A 15,475-nucleotide genomic window follows, 5' to 3' on the forward strand; every position below is an offset into this window, starting at 1 on the left:
CTAATACGAGACACTAATACTCACATACAATGTTATATTTTATGTTTAGTATTTGAATGGAAACACAGTCTTGCTGTGAAAAAAAAATCTGAATTCAGACACGTTTATTCATATTTACTGCATCACACCACACTGTGGGCCTATTTGTTCACACCACAGGAGCTCTTACCTTACCTGTACATGCGACAGGTCACTTTCCTTAAACTGCTGTAATACAGAGAGGGCGCCTTCTTCGTTAAATTCTCTGAGAGCATCTATTGCTCTCTCATCAAGATCAACATAAGATACCAATCCTAAAAAAATTAAAAATAGAGAAACATTACAGATTCCTATTTAACTATATAAAGACAAGTTAGTTTCAAAAGACTACTGTGCTTTGCTAAAATCAAAATAATTTCAGTTAATTAATTATGTCATACTATCTACTACAAGTTAAAAGGTATTTTTCCCAGAAATTTGGGAGTACTTTTCTAAGCAAACCATACATATCAGGGTTTGAAATAACAGGCTCTGGCTCAGATTTCTAAATAAAAAAATCTGTTTTCAGAGCTTTTTTTCTTTCAAATGGAGCCATTACAAGTCATAGATAAGGAAACAGTTCTATCACCACAATGTGCTGCACCAGTTACTGGAATAATGTATAAAGTCCACTTCCCATCAGAAAATGTTACCCCCCCCATGTTTATAAAAAGTAGATATTACAATTAATATTTTTTGGTTTTGCCATACCCTTCCTCTCCATTATTTCGAGCCCTGTTATGAACTTTCAATACTTAATTTTAAGCATACAGGTACAGACCTACATACAGTAGGACCAGCCCTGATACATATACACTGAAAGCTTTGGTTTTTTTTCTATAATGAAAGACTTAGAAGCAAATATTATAAAAACGTAGAGCGCTGCAAGTTCCATTAACCTTGCATTTAAATGGTGAAATGTCAGATATTGGCACAATCTTTCAAGAAATATAATGTATGTGTTTATTAATATTTAAAGTTTTAAATACTGAAACACCTTACTCTAAAGCACAAAAAATAGCAGCAGTGTCATGAGATTGCAATTTCAGAATTGATCCTGCATGGTGAAAGGCCCCTGCAGCTCTTGTACATGGACAAACCTCAGATGATTAAAACTCATGAAAATATTTTTTTAATTATTTAGGCATGAAATGAGAAGTATCCAACTGCATTAACAGACCCAAGTGGGTTAAAATTTTAAAATTTACACATGAAGATACATCTCTACAAATATATTGAAGCCAGGCAGTAAAGTTTTAATATGAACTTATATCTTCACATTCCCTTTTCAAACAACTATGCTCAAGCCACTATGTGAATATCAGCTTAGTTCAACCCTAGAGAAGTACTTCTCTAAGGAGACAGCACTACCTTATCAGACATTCATTGATTGGACTGTATTTCAAGACAGATTACCACATGAGTCAAAATACTATCATAATAAAGACAGACATGGTATTCTTTTGAATTATCTTAAACTTTCAAAACATTTTAGGGCTTTAGAAAAAGAAGACAGATTAAATCTTCTCTCTGAAATATTTGAGGCAAGGGAATGAAGGAATTCTATTTATTTATCTAAATATATTCACCACACACAAACTAAAGAAGAGAAATTGTCTCCTTTCACAGCAAAAGGGTATGTGCATCCTAAAATTCTTTTGTGTTCTCTCTTTTTAAAATACACAAGCCACTTGCTCCAAGTAAGATAAAATACAATTCAAACAATGATCATAAAACTAAATACTTCAATAAAATGACTTAAATAAATTAAAACTATTCACTAGGATATAGACAAACATATAGACTAGAGTTCAAATGTAGCCCCAAAGCGAGCCAAACAAGCTACTTCCCCTCTTTAAACCACCTACTGAAATACTATGTTTAGCCTAAGCACCATAAATTGGTGATGGTAGCAAAGTAGAAGCAAATGATTGTAATATTGGAAAAAAATTACAGTTCAGTAGGCAGCAATGTCCACTTTTATTTGTGAGTCTATGAAACAGTGTCCTAAAGACCTAAGATACTGTCAATATATTCAACCTCAAAGTGAAAGCAGCAGTACATTCAAAGCTACACAGTGCAAAATACAGCAGTTTTTCATCTTTAAAGCCTAACAAATTTGATATTTTTTTTGCCTTCACTTTTATAACCAATCAAAAACAAGAAATGCATATTATACCTGTCTGAAATATTTCATCAAGTCTTTCTGCCACCTTCTGTGGGAGGCCTGCCTCTATCAGTGTCTTGTAGTGTTCTGTGTGAGTAACACTGGAAGTATCCATTGGTTCTTCCTCTTCTTTTAACTGTACCGCATTACCATTCACCTGATTAGCCATTTTATTATGCTGCTGGAAAAAATTCAGGAGCTATATTACATAAAGCCAGAAATAACTAATTTGAAGGACAATGCATTTATCTAAACTAACTGTAAACATACTGCCAGTGACTTGCATTAAATTTTTATTTAAAGCCTTTATAATACAGCTCACCTAATTTCAACAGAAAGTACAGTCCTGAAATACTGTGGAGCATGTACATGGAAGAATGAACAATTTTAAGTACTTCATGTACAAAGAATCTAGTTTTTATTTTTGTGTGTTATCATAAGAGGGAAGGATACTGGAATACAGAAATATCTGCCATTATTCTCTTGGACTCACAGAAATTTTTGATCAATGTATTCAGTACAAAGTTCTACAAGGCCAGCTAAATATACAAATGTCAATACTTGCTTTCATCTTTCCCATATTTTTCTGGCTTACTTCCATGTTCAAAATCAATGTTTTGTTACATAAGAGACACCATACAGCTTCAACACACACTGATTTCCGGAACTTTGTTTGAAAAAAAGAATATGCCACATTAAGTTTGCACAAGTAGAACAGTCAATAAACAAATTGCACATCACATACCAACAAGATGAACTTGTATTAAACTCTGCATGTCATATATTAGAGATTAAAGGAAAGACTGCACCTTCAATTTTTATTATCAATAGGAAAGATTTGATGCAAAAGTCAATAAGATGGCAAAATATGAATTAAAAAACTGCTATCTTTTCAAATGATTTTTGTGGATTTTTCTAATTCCTATTTGATGGCATTGAACTGGGGTTTGTGATTCGGCCACAACAGACAGGCAATATAAATCCTGCTAAACATAAAGATTGACTGAGTGATATTAGCAGAAAGACAAACAACCTTAAATTTACTAAAACATTCAGTTCAATTTAAGAGATACAGAATGAAGGTTAAGGCTTTTAAATTATGATTACTATAACTAGCTCTTCATATACTTCATGCAACTTAAAGGCATCCCTCCAAGCAAAACATTCATTATAATTAGAAGCAAGTCAAAATAAAAACCTAACCCATACTCCAGCTTGCTTTAAAACAACCACTACATCAAAGTCAAGAAACCTTTTAGTAAGCCATGATCATAATACTGCAGAACATGCAGTACAATATGAATTTTGGTTGCAGATATCAGTATACTATATTAAATATCGTTAATTTCTACTATTTTTGCAAAATGCCCCATTTCTGTATTAAAATCTTACATTTCTTTCAAGCTACAGCACTAAGTTTTAAATCACAGCCCTAATTTGTATACTTCATGTCACCCCAAATCAGTGTTTACACATCGAAAACTGCACTAAGTCTTGTACCAAGCATCCCCAACTTGATGCTTTCCAGATGTGCTGGAATACTAAGATAACATCTGTATCCCATTAGTTTGAGAGTATCTGACAGGGAAAAACAATTTCTCACAAACAATTAAAGTTATTTCTTGTAACAGCACAGTAATAGGGATATGCAAAGTATGGGTATCCTCTTGGAGGTCTCCCATAGTGGGGGAAAAGCAAGGCCATCAACAGCAGCTATGGGGGAAGAAATATGGGGAGAAAACTAGATAGACAGGATGTGCTTGAATTCAAACTCAGTGGCAACTACTCAAAGGGAAGGAGAATAAGGGAAGAGAGACTTTGCCCTATACATACACCTCATAAGACACTTCTGCTTTTTTTTCTTAGTTAAAACACAGAACAAGCAAAAGGGGCGTTGTCTTACCTGAACGCCTTTTCTCAGCATGACGATGGGGAATCCACCAATGGGTTTTGCTTTTCTGCTCGCATAGACTAAGTCAACCAAATTGCCATGCCTCCTCTTCCTGAGACCAACTCCCAGTCTCGACTGAGGCAAGGCTGTTGACTATGATTTAATGTGTTGGCTCACTTTCTTCCCAACACAGGACCTGACTGGCCTTAAGGGTGGGAGTGGATTCTCCATCGTCATGCTGAGAAAAGGCGTTCAGGTAAGACAACGCCCCTTCTCCAGCATGACGAGTGGAGAATCCACCAATGGGACATACCCATGCCTCATTGTCCCTCTGGATGGGAAGCCGTCTGGGCCTGTGTCCCACTCTCTGACACTACACCTTGAAGGACCCTCCTGCCAAATGAGGCCTCCGTCGATGCGAACCTATCCAACTGGTAGTGTCTGATAAAAGGGGAAGGTGGCGCCCACGTCGCCACCCTACATATCTCCTCAATCGGTGCCTGAGTTGCCCACGCTGCAGATGTCGCAGCGCTGCGAGTGGAATGGGCCGTGATTTGTCTAGGGACTGAAAGCGATTGCCCCTGATATGCTTCTGCTATACAATTCCTGATCCATCTGCCGATTGTGGAAGCAGTGACCCTTCGACCCCTAGAATGTGAATGGAAGGATACGAATAGGGCCTCAGATTTGTGAAAGGGAGCAGTCCGCTTTAAGTACTGCTTTAAGTCCCTGCGAACGTCTAAGGTGTGCCACTTGCGTTCCAATTCATGGGAGGGCTGAGGACAAAAATCTGGTAGCACTACCTCTTGAGCTCTGTGGAATAAGGAGTTGACCTTGGGAATGAAGAATCCAGACGTAGGACCACCCTATCCTTCTGAAATGTGCAGAAATCTTCTCTAGCTGATAGTGCTGCCAACTCTGAGATGCGTCTCGCCGAGGTTACGGCGACGAGAAATGTGACCTTAAGTGTCAAGTATTGTAAGGTGCATGCCCGGATAGGTTCAAATGGTGGTGCGGTGATGGCCTGTAGGACCCTAGGTAGGTCCCAGGAGGGATATCTGTGAACCACGGGAGGTCTGTTATTTGTTGCGCCCCTTATGAAAGATCGCACCACTGGATGTTTGGCCAGTGGCTCAGAGTTGCCATATGTGAGTATAGTGGATAGGGTGGCCACCTGTCTGCGAATTGTGTTGGGTGCTAAGCCCCTGTCAAGTCCCTCCCACAAACAGTCTAAGACCCCTGGGATCGTAATCCTGAAGGGATCTAGCTGCTGCTTTTCGCACCAACTGCAGTAATTTCTCCATGTGGAGTCGTAAATTCTGTTGGTTGAAGGCCTTCTTGAGGCCTGGGTCGTCTTGATGACTCTTTGTGAATAGGCCTCCCTTTCTAGGAGGCTCCGTTCAGGGGCCAGGCGGCTAGTTGGTGTTGTAGAGGCGTTGTAGAGTCCCTTGGCTGAGTAAAATTCGGTCTTGGGGAATCCTCCATGGGATTGAGACCGAAAGACGAGGTCGGCAAACCAGTGCCGTCTTGGCCAGTGAGTATCACCTCTGCTTGCTCCTGCAATATCTTCCTGATGGTTGCCTGCATCAGGGGGAGAGGTGGAAAGGCGTACAGCAGTCCCTTCGGCCAGTGTCCCTGGAGCGCGTCTGCTCTCTCTGCGACCTGTGACGGGAAGCGGGAGAACCTTGGGAGCTGGGTATTTCTGGGGCTGGCAAATAGGTCCAGCACCGGATGACTGAACCTCTCTGACGCCTCCCGGAAGAGAGTTGGATGCAGTCTCCACTCTGAGTGGTCTACTGTTGCCCTGCTCAGAAAGTCCGCTTGTTGATTTGCCTCTCCTGATATGTGTTCGGCTCTGAGAGAGGCTAGGTTGTTTTCTGCCCATGTTCCCATCAATTGGGCCTCGGTCATGAGGGATCTGGACTGTCTGCCTGTCGGTTGACGTGGGCTTTCGCCACGTTGTCCGTGAACACTAGCACGTGCTGATCCGCCACCGTGTTGTGGAAGTGGCGGAGAGCCAAGTGTATGGCTCTGAGCTCCAACCAGTTTATATTGTGTCTTAAGTCCTCCTTGGACCATTGGTTCTGAGCCATTTGTGATTGTAGATGTGCTCCCCAGCCGAACAGGCTGGCATCCGTGGTCAGTATGACTCGGTTGGGTTCCTTGAACATGTGTCCCTTTTTTATTAATGGGGACGACCACCACTGGAGCGACTTCAGAACCCTTGGTGGCACCCTTACTTTCTGGTTGGAGGAACCGGTTCCTATCTTTTGGAACGGAAGCAGGAACCATTGTAGGTCCCTGGAGTGCAGTCGTGCCCAGGGCACGATTGCTAAGCATGAGATCATCTTTCCCAGCAGGTGTGAGTGTGTGGCCAGTGTGGACTCGTTTCCTTCGGATCTGCCTGACCAAGGTCCAAATGCTGTCTTGACGCTCTGGAGAGGTAGACCTCGCACTTTAGAGTGTTTATCACGGCTCCCAGATGAAGGAGGCGGGTCAAAGGAACCGTCTGACTCTTTTGGAAGTTTATTAAGAACCTGTGAGCCTGAAGAGTCCTTAGGGTCAGAGCCAGATCTGACTGGACTGAGGCGGATTGGATAAGAATGTCATCCAGGTAGCACTGGATGCGTACGGGAATGGCTCGTAGGTGTGCAGCGAGAGTCGCTAGAACCTTTGTGAATACTCTGGGGGCCGAAGAAAGGCCAAAGGGCAGGGCCCTGTATTGAAAATGCTGGCCTGCATGGCAGAACCTGAGGAACCTTTGGTGCTCCGGAAATATGGGAATGTGAAGGTAAGCCTCCGTCAGATCTATGTAAGTCAGAAGGTCTCCCCTTCTGACTTCCAATATTGATTGGAGAGTCTGCCCGCCAATATTGATTGGAGAGTCTGCATTTTGAATTTTCTGTATGCCAGGTGATTGTTTAGACTTTTTAGGTCTAGAATTGTCTCCACCTCCCCAAACTCTTTGGGACTAAAAATAAGATGGAGTAGAATCCCTGTCCCTGTTGACCCTTTGGCAACGGTTCTATAGCCTGGATGTCCAGGTGCTGGATGGCCTCCTTGATGAGCCTCCCCTTGATTGGATCCTTGGGCGATGGGCAAGGGACGAAATGGTTCGGGGGTTTGGAGATGAATTCCAGTGAGAGGCCGAATCTGATAGTATTTAGGACCCAGAGATCCGTGGTGGTGGCCTGCCATCTGTGTGCAAAGAGAGCTAGCTTGCCACCAATGGGGGAGTCCTCCCCGCCGTCACTTGGATTTGTGAAAGGGACGGCCCCTTGTTCCTCGGAAGGGCCGTTTCGCCTGGAACTGTTGTCTGAATCTGTCTCTGTTACCGGTTCTGTCGCCCTATCTGTCTGATTTGGGCTGATAGGAGGGACGGGAAAAAGAAGTAGGCTCTGAGCCTGCCTCTGACCGAAAAGGTTTTCTGCGAGGGTAAGAGGAGGCCCTCCTTTCCGTCCTTCTTGAGAGGTGACCTAGGACCTTACGTTTATCCTTGTTCTCTATCAGGTACGGGTTGAGGGACTCACCGAAGAGCAAGCCACCCTTGTAGGGTGCAGCAGCCAACCGCCACTTGGCCTTGATGTCGGCTCGCCATTGTGAGCCATAATAATCTGCGTGCAGAGATGTTGGATGCTATTGCCTTGGCAGAATAGTTTGCGGCGTGTAGTGATGAATCTGCCATAAATTCAGCTGCTGCCACCAACCTTCTTAAGTCATGATGAGTTCTTTCCTCCTCCGGGGAGATCCTGGCCTGAAGTTGGCATAGCCAGAGCAACGAAGTCCTAGCGAAAAAGGAATTAGATATGGCTGCCTTGATCGCCCACGCTGACGCCTGGTATGTTCTGCGGAACGTGAGCTCCGCCTTCTTGTCCTCAGACTTCAGAGCCTCTGTCATATCCCCCGATACTGTGGAAGGGGAGAATAGGGCCACCAGTGGCTCATCTACTGTTGGGACATCTATTACCTCCGATAAGGCCGGATCTATGTTGAACAGCTTCTTATCTGTCCCCCCCCCCATTGGAGAGAAAGACCCTGGAGTCCCCAAGTTCTTTTGGATTGTATCAAAGAAGAAAGGGGGGCAAGGGATACATTTTTGTGTGTAGATGGGTTGTGTAAAAACCCTGTTATTCGTGTCCTGGGACTCGGAAGGTCCCTCCTGGGAAGCCTTTGGCCTTTTAACCTTTGCGGTGCTGCTGGCCTTGTGGAGCAAGGATTTGAATAATGTAGGATTGAAGAGGCCTACAAATGGTGGAGGGTCAGGGGATGCGTCATCATCATCTGACAGTCCCTGGTCCGTGTGTTCATAGTCCCCCGTGGGAGATCTTCTGCTTCTGGAGGAGCGAGAAGGAGAGACTGAGTCCTGGTATGCAGAACCCTCCTCTTGGGAGAGGTCGGATCGGCCCCTTGATATGACTGACCCGGTTCTGGACCTCTGGTGTCTTGTAGAAGCCATGGCCTGCACGACAGCATGAGATATGAGGGCTTGTAGGTGCTCTGATGATAGAGCCCCCTGACTGTCCGAGGGCCGTGTCCCTTCTGTTGGGTGGGAAACTGTTACCCCCGGGCTCTCGGGTCCCTCGCTTAAGGGGAATCCTGGCTGTTTTGTCTCTACCTCTGTTTCCTGAGGATCCTGAACCGACTGCTGCGGGCCAAAAATCTCATCCTGTGTGTAAGCAGGAGAAACTGGATCATCTCCTGCTGTGTTTTGTCTCTTCTCAGCTCGAGAAAGCCTGGTGCCTTCGCTTGGCCTCCCTATCAGTGGTCTTGGAGGATCTTTTGCCCGATATTGCTTTGGTCTTGATCCTTCACGCTGCCTCCTGGTTGGATGACCTGGGTCTCTTGCGACCTGGAGGACTTACGGAGGAATTCTGGGCTGACTGTGTAGCAATGGCGTCTGCCATTAGCACTAGAGATATCTCAGCGTGGGAACTGGGAGGAATCTCGTAGTGCGGGCCTGCTGTTAGGCCTATTTAGATCACAGAGCAACCTGGTTATGATAGGGATCAGTCCAGAGTGGCCCAGTCGATAATGAACAGCCACGTCTCTTGCTCTCTCAATTTAGCACTCTGTTGCGAAAGATATTAGCGGCAAGATCAATTTAATGATGCGACCCGCACACGGTTTGAGCAAGGAACTCAGGTTGATGTGATACAGCCCCCTCCCTTTGTTCTCTTCTCTCCTTCTCTCTTTTTTTTTAAAAAAAATATTTAATTAATTTTTTAATTTTATTTCTCCCAGGGGTGGGGATTGGTCCTTTGTGCAAAGGCTGTCTGCTAGTAGTCAGGTGAATTGATTTTGATTTGCAATGGGAAGCTGTGGATGGGAAGAGAAGGTGCGTGTCTTCCCTCTCCCCCCGTTCATATCTCTAATAAACGGCTCAATTCTCCAAGGGGAGATGCCCTTCCCCTGATCCGAAGCCACGAGGCACCAAAAATGGCGACCAGCTTCTTCCGCCGATCAGCTGGGGCTGAGGGAAACCCCTGCGGTCTGCTGAAGCTGAGCAGAAAAAAAGGAACGCCTGTTCCTATTGAGTCCCGCTGGGGACAGCCGTGAAAAAAAACGCTTGCTGTCTCCAGGCTTCTCTGGCGCTCGGTTGGGGCTGAGGGAAACTCCTGCGCTCCTCCGGTCAGCTGAAACTGATCGGAAATGCTTGCGGCTGCTGGATTCAGCTAGAGACGGCAGCGAGAGATTCGCTTGCTCGTCTCTCACCCTCCCCCGCTTCTCCTTGAAAGAAAGGTAAAGAAAAATACAACCTGATCTGAAAATCTGTCCTAGAGCCAAAATCTGTGTTTTCATGATCTAGAGACTAAGTCGAGACTGGGAGCTGGTCTCAGGAAAAGGAGGCGTGGCGATTTGGTTGACTTAGTCTATATGAGCAGAAGACAAGCAAAACCCATTGGTGGATTCTCCACTCGTCATGCTGGAGAATGATCCAATTTTGAGCTTGGTGGACCATATCTTATCCAGGAATGTCCCTTAACTTCCATATTACAAGGTGTTTGTCTCATAAATGGAACATACTTTCTGTTTTGTGCCCACTTCTACTCAGTAGCACTGTACTCTCTTATGGTACTATTGTCTCAATAGAAGCTTCTCCAAACCTTCTGGCAGAATTATTCTGATCTGTAACTTGTGCATGGCTTCACATATCTTATATGAGGAACATAATTCAAGATGAACAAAAATTAAATAGTTTCACAGTGATAACAGCAAGACTGATGTGATTTCTTCTAGATGTTTTGTTGTTCTAATGACAGAAATGGCCTTTAAAGTCTTCTCCCAACTAATAAGTACCACATTCAAAAGACTATCGGTGGACTCAATTCATATTACAGTTCCTCAGTGTAAAAATAGATTTAGAGGATTCTTTATTCAAATAGGTCTACAAGGTTTTTACTGGTATGAAGCATTACAATATGAATACAGGTTTACCAGGAAATAATTCAAGATCTCACTACTCTCTCTACAAAAACAGGAAAGCAAGAGCCTATGGACAATATAAATTTTGCTTAAAGTCTTCTCTATGTATATATTTCTTGCTTATTATGATTCTTTTAAATAGGAAAAACAAATATCTAAATATCAAAGCAAATTTGCATAGAATATCAGCAATAAGCAACTCATGGTCTGTAACAAATATGCACTACATCATTATATTAGCAAAACCATATATATTTAATTTATATCTCACTTTTTGTCACAGAAGCTCCAGGCAATGTACACTGTCCCTTCTGCTATTTTTCCCAACAATTCTGTGAGTTAAGTGGGGCTGAATGAGAATGACTAGCCCAAATCACTCAGCTTCTTTGACTGAGGGTAGACTAGAATCTGGACTCGAAGCCTCCCACTCTTAGTCCAATATCTTAATGCAGTGTTTCTCAACCTTGGCAACTTTAACATGGATGGACTTCAACTCCCAGAATTGCCCACACATCTTAAAGTTGAGAAACACTATCTTAATCACATAATACACTAGTTCCCATGGTGACAGAAGGTGCCAAAGATCTAAGGGTCACTGAATTATCAGTTTCACACAGAATTTTAGTGCTCTCCATATGTAGGAATTCACTATCATTTGGGGCTTACAGATTCGACATATTAGAAAATACAATTTGTCTTCAAGTACAATGAGAGTGCCAGTTTGATGGGGTGGTTAAGGCATTAGGATAGAAACTGGGAGATTGCCTTTCTAATCCAGCCTTAGGCACAAAGCCAGTTGGGTGACCTTGGGCCAGTCCCTCTCTCAGTTCTAGGAAGGAGGCAATGGCAAGCTCCTTCTGAAAACTTTGCCAAGGAAACTGCAGGGATTTGTCCAGCAGTCTCTGAGAATAGGACACAATTGAACAGAAGAAAAAAAAAAATGAAATAACTAAGAGTATTCTTCAAACATTTAAATTTCAGTGCTGTTTCCATAAATATAGCCCAGATTACTTGTGTTCTGTAACAGAACCTCATTGATAAATTACTTAGTCATTGCAGTGATTGCAGAGGAATATTAATATTAATAGAATATTAATTCTATTTAATTTTAAAGAAATGCAAATGTAGGGAAATCAAGTTTAATTTTTGACTGTGCCACTGGAATTGATCTGTAATATGCCATTAAAAGCCACATAAACCTCTTGAGCCTCTCTGCCAATTAGTATGCACCTCTACTAATCCATATTAAATAAACTAAAACTAATTTCACACACTAAGGTAAATAATAATCATGGTTCACAAGCTACTATACCTGGATTTATATAGCATGCTATGCCAAAACTAAAGAAATATTGATTAGTGCATCATGTTAATCCATCAGAATTAAATAATCTCATTCAACTAAAATCTACAGAAGCTACAGAGGAATGAATAGTATAATTTTTTCAGCCTTCTTCTATGGAAGAACAGGGCTTGCCCCAACTACAACAGTTGCTATCAGACCTCATATGACTTTCTGTTATCATACTTGTCTCTCCTCCATAAACTTTTGACTTCACATTATTCTCTGGCAACACCCAAGACAAACAGCTAGATGATTTTGTTTTTTCCCAAGTCTGAAACTAGGCAAGATGCAGACAAGACCTCTGACTTTTCCTTTACTGCATTTGACAGGCACTGTTTTGCCTCTCACCCAAGTTCTAAACTTAATTGTTGCACTTTGTGCTACACTTGACAAATTACTTAAAAGAGTACAGTGCAATGTCAGAAATGACATGCATAAGCAGGACACTGAAGAAATCTGAGAATAGCAGAGATGATGGCAATCATAATGGTTCACTCAACAATCCTCTTCATTTATAATATCAAACTCTACAGTTCTTTCACCTGTGCAAACTAATCAGTATCCTATCCTCCAGACCAGGGGTGTCAAACTGTCTGCCGGTTTCATCATACCAAAGCCTCGTCCACCCCATTGCCGGCAATGCAAAAAGATTTGCTTTGTAACATGTCACGTGAACCCGTGCTCCAGACTGACTAGCTGTCATTCTACTTTCCATTTCTGTTTCTGCATTTGTATTTATTATAATCCTTCAGCAAAATCTATGTGCTACTATATCTTACAAAACTGATGGCATAGTGAAGAGATGTTTGCAAGATGAATTTTGTTTTGTGAGGCCACCTGAAAGGTTTATTCTCAAATGCTTCTTGATATGGCTCGACTTTGGTTTTAAAATATGAATGCATGTCCTAAGACAACCGAAGTAACACAAGGTTTATTTTTTAAAAGCCACCAAAAACCCTTCTACATTAAAGTAACTCAAAATTTAATGAACAGCATTAAAGTCAATGAAGTTGCAAGCATATCACACGTGTCCTTAACAGAATGCCAAACAGCTATCAATCAATACTAATGTTAAAAATCCTAATTTAACGTATTCCCATAAAAGCTTGAAAAAGTGATGAAAGAAATTTAAATTAAAAGTGGAATTGCTGCAGCTTTGCCAACACACATAAAATTTCCAAATGAGAAGATGTACTGTATATGCTATTAATTGCAGAAGCATTAGCTATATTGCCAAAAAATACATATGGAATATTTTGGCAGCAGAAAGTTATTCAGTTATTCAAGTTTCCCAAATGGAAAGTTTAGAAACTAAAAGAATTCTGCATAATTCAAGATTTACAGAGGGTATTAAAATTTCCCAGACAAGTTGACAAGAATTTCAAAAACTATGTCATTCTCTAGCAGGATTAGACAGTATAGGTATGGAAACCATTTACTGAGGTACAATCTTATTTCCTACAAATATACAGCCTTTAAAGCATTCTATGGTATCATCTTTAAACTCTACAACTACCACTACATGAGTGAAATAAGAATGTAAACTTATCCAACACTTCTTAATATACCACACTACTGTACTACAATAGTACATACAGAAGAAATTTAACTCAGTGCTGTTCCAATGAGAAGCACCGGCTTTCCATTTTTGGGAAACAGACCTTTCAACAGTCTCACAGTTTACTAAAGAGCCAAAATTATCATCAATTCACCTCCTGTCCATTCCCAATTTGATAACATGAAAAAAACCCACCGAAATACTTCCGATTATTCATTAGCAGAGATGGGCGTGTAGAAAAGTAACTGGAAAAAATATATCCCATAGCCTTTTAAAACTGAAAGTCGCATCAGAGATTCCACCAGGAAAAAGCATGTTGTTGCAGCAGCTCTAATTTTTGTGTGTTTGCGGGAATTCATGCTCAGCGCCGCCCAACAGAGCGCAGAGGAGCTCGATCCGCACCGCGGATTTACCTGCCAGCGAGGCCACACCGACCTCAACGCGCCTTTCCTCCTCCTCCTCCTCCTCCTCCTCCACGCCGGTGCCTAGGCTCGCAATCATACCCGCCCATCCCCTCGCGTGTTTATTTACCATGTGAGCCCGCTGACTTCCACTGGACTTATTCCTAGGAAAGCAATCCGACAACTGCAGCCTCCGGGCGGCAATTCTAAACCCGGCCTTTCACCGCGGAAGGCCGAAGGGCGAAAGCTGAGATGGTTTCCCGGCGGCTAACCGGGCGGCCCCGTCAGAAGCAATGCCCAAAATGTGGTGCCAGGTGGGGAGAGGAGCCGGGCGAGGCCCGGGGGCGGGAAAGGAGCCGGCCGTTCATTCTCCTTCGCTCCCCCGGTCGCAGCGAAGGCCCAGAGCGCCGTGATCAAGCCGACCCTCAGCGGCCCCCCGAGCGGCCCCCGGCGAAAGTGGGGCGGGACGCTCCACTTTGCCCGCAGCCAGGATCATCCCGTCGGATGCGGCGGGGCCTTCCTCGCCCGGGCGCATCCGCAGGCGCGATGCGGCCACAAAAGGCTCCTTGAGCGCCGTCGCAGCGCCGCCTGGGCCTCGCCCTGCCGGCCGCTTCCCCGCCCACCCCCCCATCCGACGCAAGGCCCACGCGCAGCTGCCGTCGCTGCTGCCGCCGCCTCCGCCGCCGCCGCCGCCGGGTTTGCTCGGCCGGGCGCGTCCTTGGCAAGACTCACCGGAGCGGGACCTGCGCGGCGCGGCTGGAGCAGCGGCTGCAAATGGCGCGCGCTCCTCCTCTTCCCTCCCCTCATGGACGGCGAGAGCGATCCCGGCAACGCGAGGGGTTTCCCGGAACTGTTTCCAGGGACTGGGTTCGATGGGCCAATCGGAACGCAGTGTTTCAGAAGGACAGGCCAGATTTCCTGTAGACGCCGGGAGGCTGGACTCGACAGTGATTTTTCTAGCCAATCGGGCCCAGGGCGCCTTCTGGCCAATCCGCTGAACGGATAAAAGTGTGGCGCGCCGGTAAGGTCGAAACGGAGAGAAGGAAAGAAAAAGCCGGGATTTCTCTTAAAATAGAGGGGGGGGGGGTGTGTTTCTCCTTTCCTTGTCCCGCTCCAAGCGTAGATGAATTCATACCTAAGGTAGCCGGGTTTAACCACTTCAGCCTTCATTGGCTAGCAAAACCTCTCTCATGGGAGAAAGCTAGCTTCTCATGGCCAAAACTAGACTTGAGAGTTCTTGACAAGCTAGTCTTCTATTTGCAGAGATTATGCCGAAATAATAATAATAATAATAATAATAATAATAATATAATAAAATAATAAAAATAATTAATAATAATAATAATAATAATGACTTCTATTATCGTTCTGTGCAGTTAAACTAATAGCCTCTCATTCGGTAAGTTTCTATTCTAGGAAAAACGTTGAAATTGAAACTGCAGTCCTAAATACATTTATTAGGAAGTAAATCCCACAGGAGAGTATGGTGTAGTAATGGAGGTGCTGGCCAAGAGATTGAATTTTAGGCCTTCCATAAAAGCCAGCTGGAGAACTTGGCCACTATCTCTCAGTCCAACCTATCTTACAAAGTTGTGCAGAAATACAAAGCAGGATTATTAAGTACTGTATGTTCACTGCCTTGAGTTACATGTATACACTGTGTGTATTTGTG

The 15,475-nt window shown here is 43.6% G+C and overlaps 1 protein-coding gene across 1 annotated transcript in view; it reads right to left on the minus strand.

Moving 5' to 3' along the window:
- HNRNPR (heterogeneous nuclear ribonucleoprotein R) overlaps positions 1 to 14,610 on the minus strand; it is a 33,118-nt gene extending 18,508 nt beyond the window's left edge. Inside the window, exons 1-3 of the mRNA XM_015816581.1 lie at positions 14,536 to 14,610; positions 2,198 to 2,366; positions 175 to 293 (exon numbers count right to left, since the gene is read on the minus strand). Coding sequence (XP_015672067.1) covers positions 175 to 293; positions 2,198 to 2,366; positions 14,536 to 14,610 — 363 coding nt within the window. The remainder of the gene's footprint in view (positions 1 to 174; positions 294 to 2,197; positions 2,367 to 14,535) is intronic.
- Positions 14,611 to 15,475: the final 865 nt, after the last annotated feature.

The sequence above is a fragment of the Protobothrops mucrosquamatus genome, unplaced genomic scaffold (assembly GCF_001527695.2).
Source record: "Protobothrops mucrosquamatus isolate PMUCROS unplaced genomic scaffold, P.Mucros_1.0 scaffold468, whole genome shotgun sequence".
Taxonomy (NCBI): Eukaryota; Metazoa; Chordata; class Lepidosauria; order Squamata; family Viperidae; genus Protobothrops; species Protobothrops mucrosquamatus.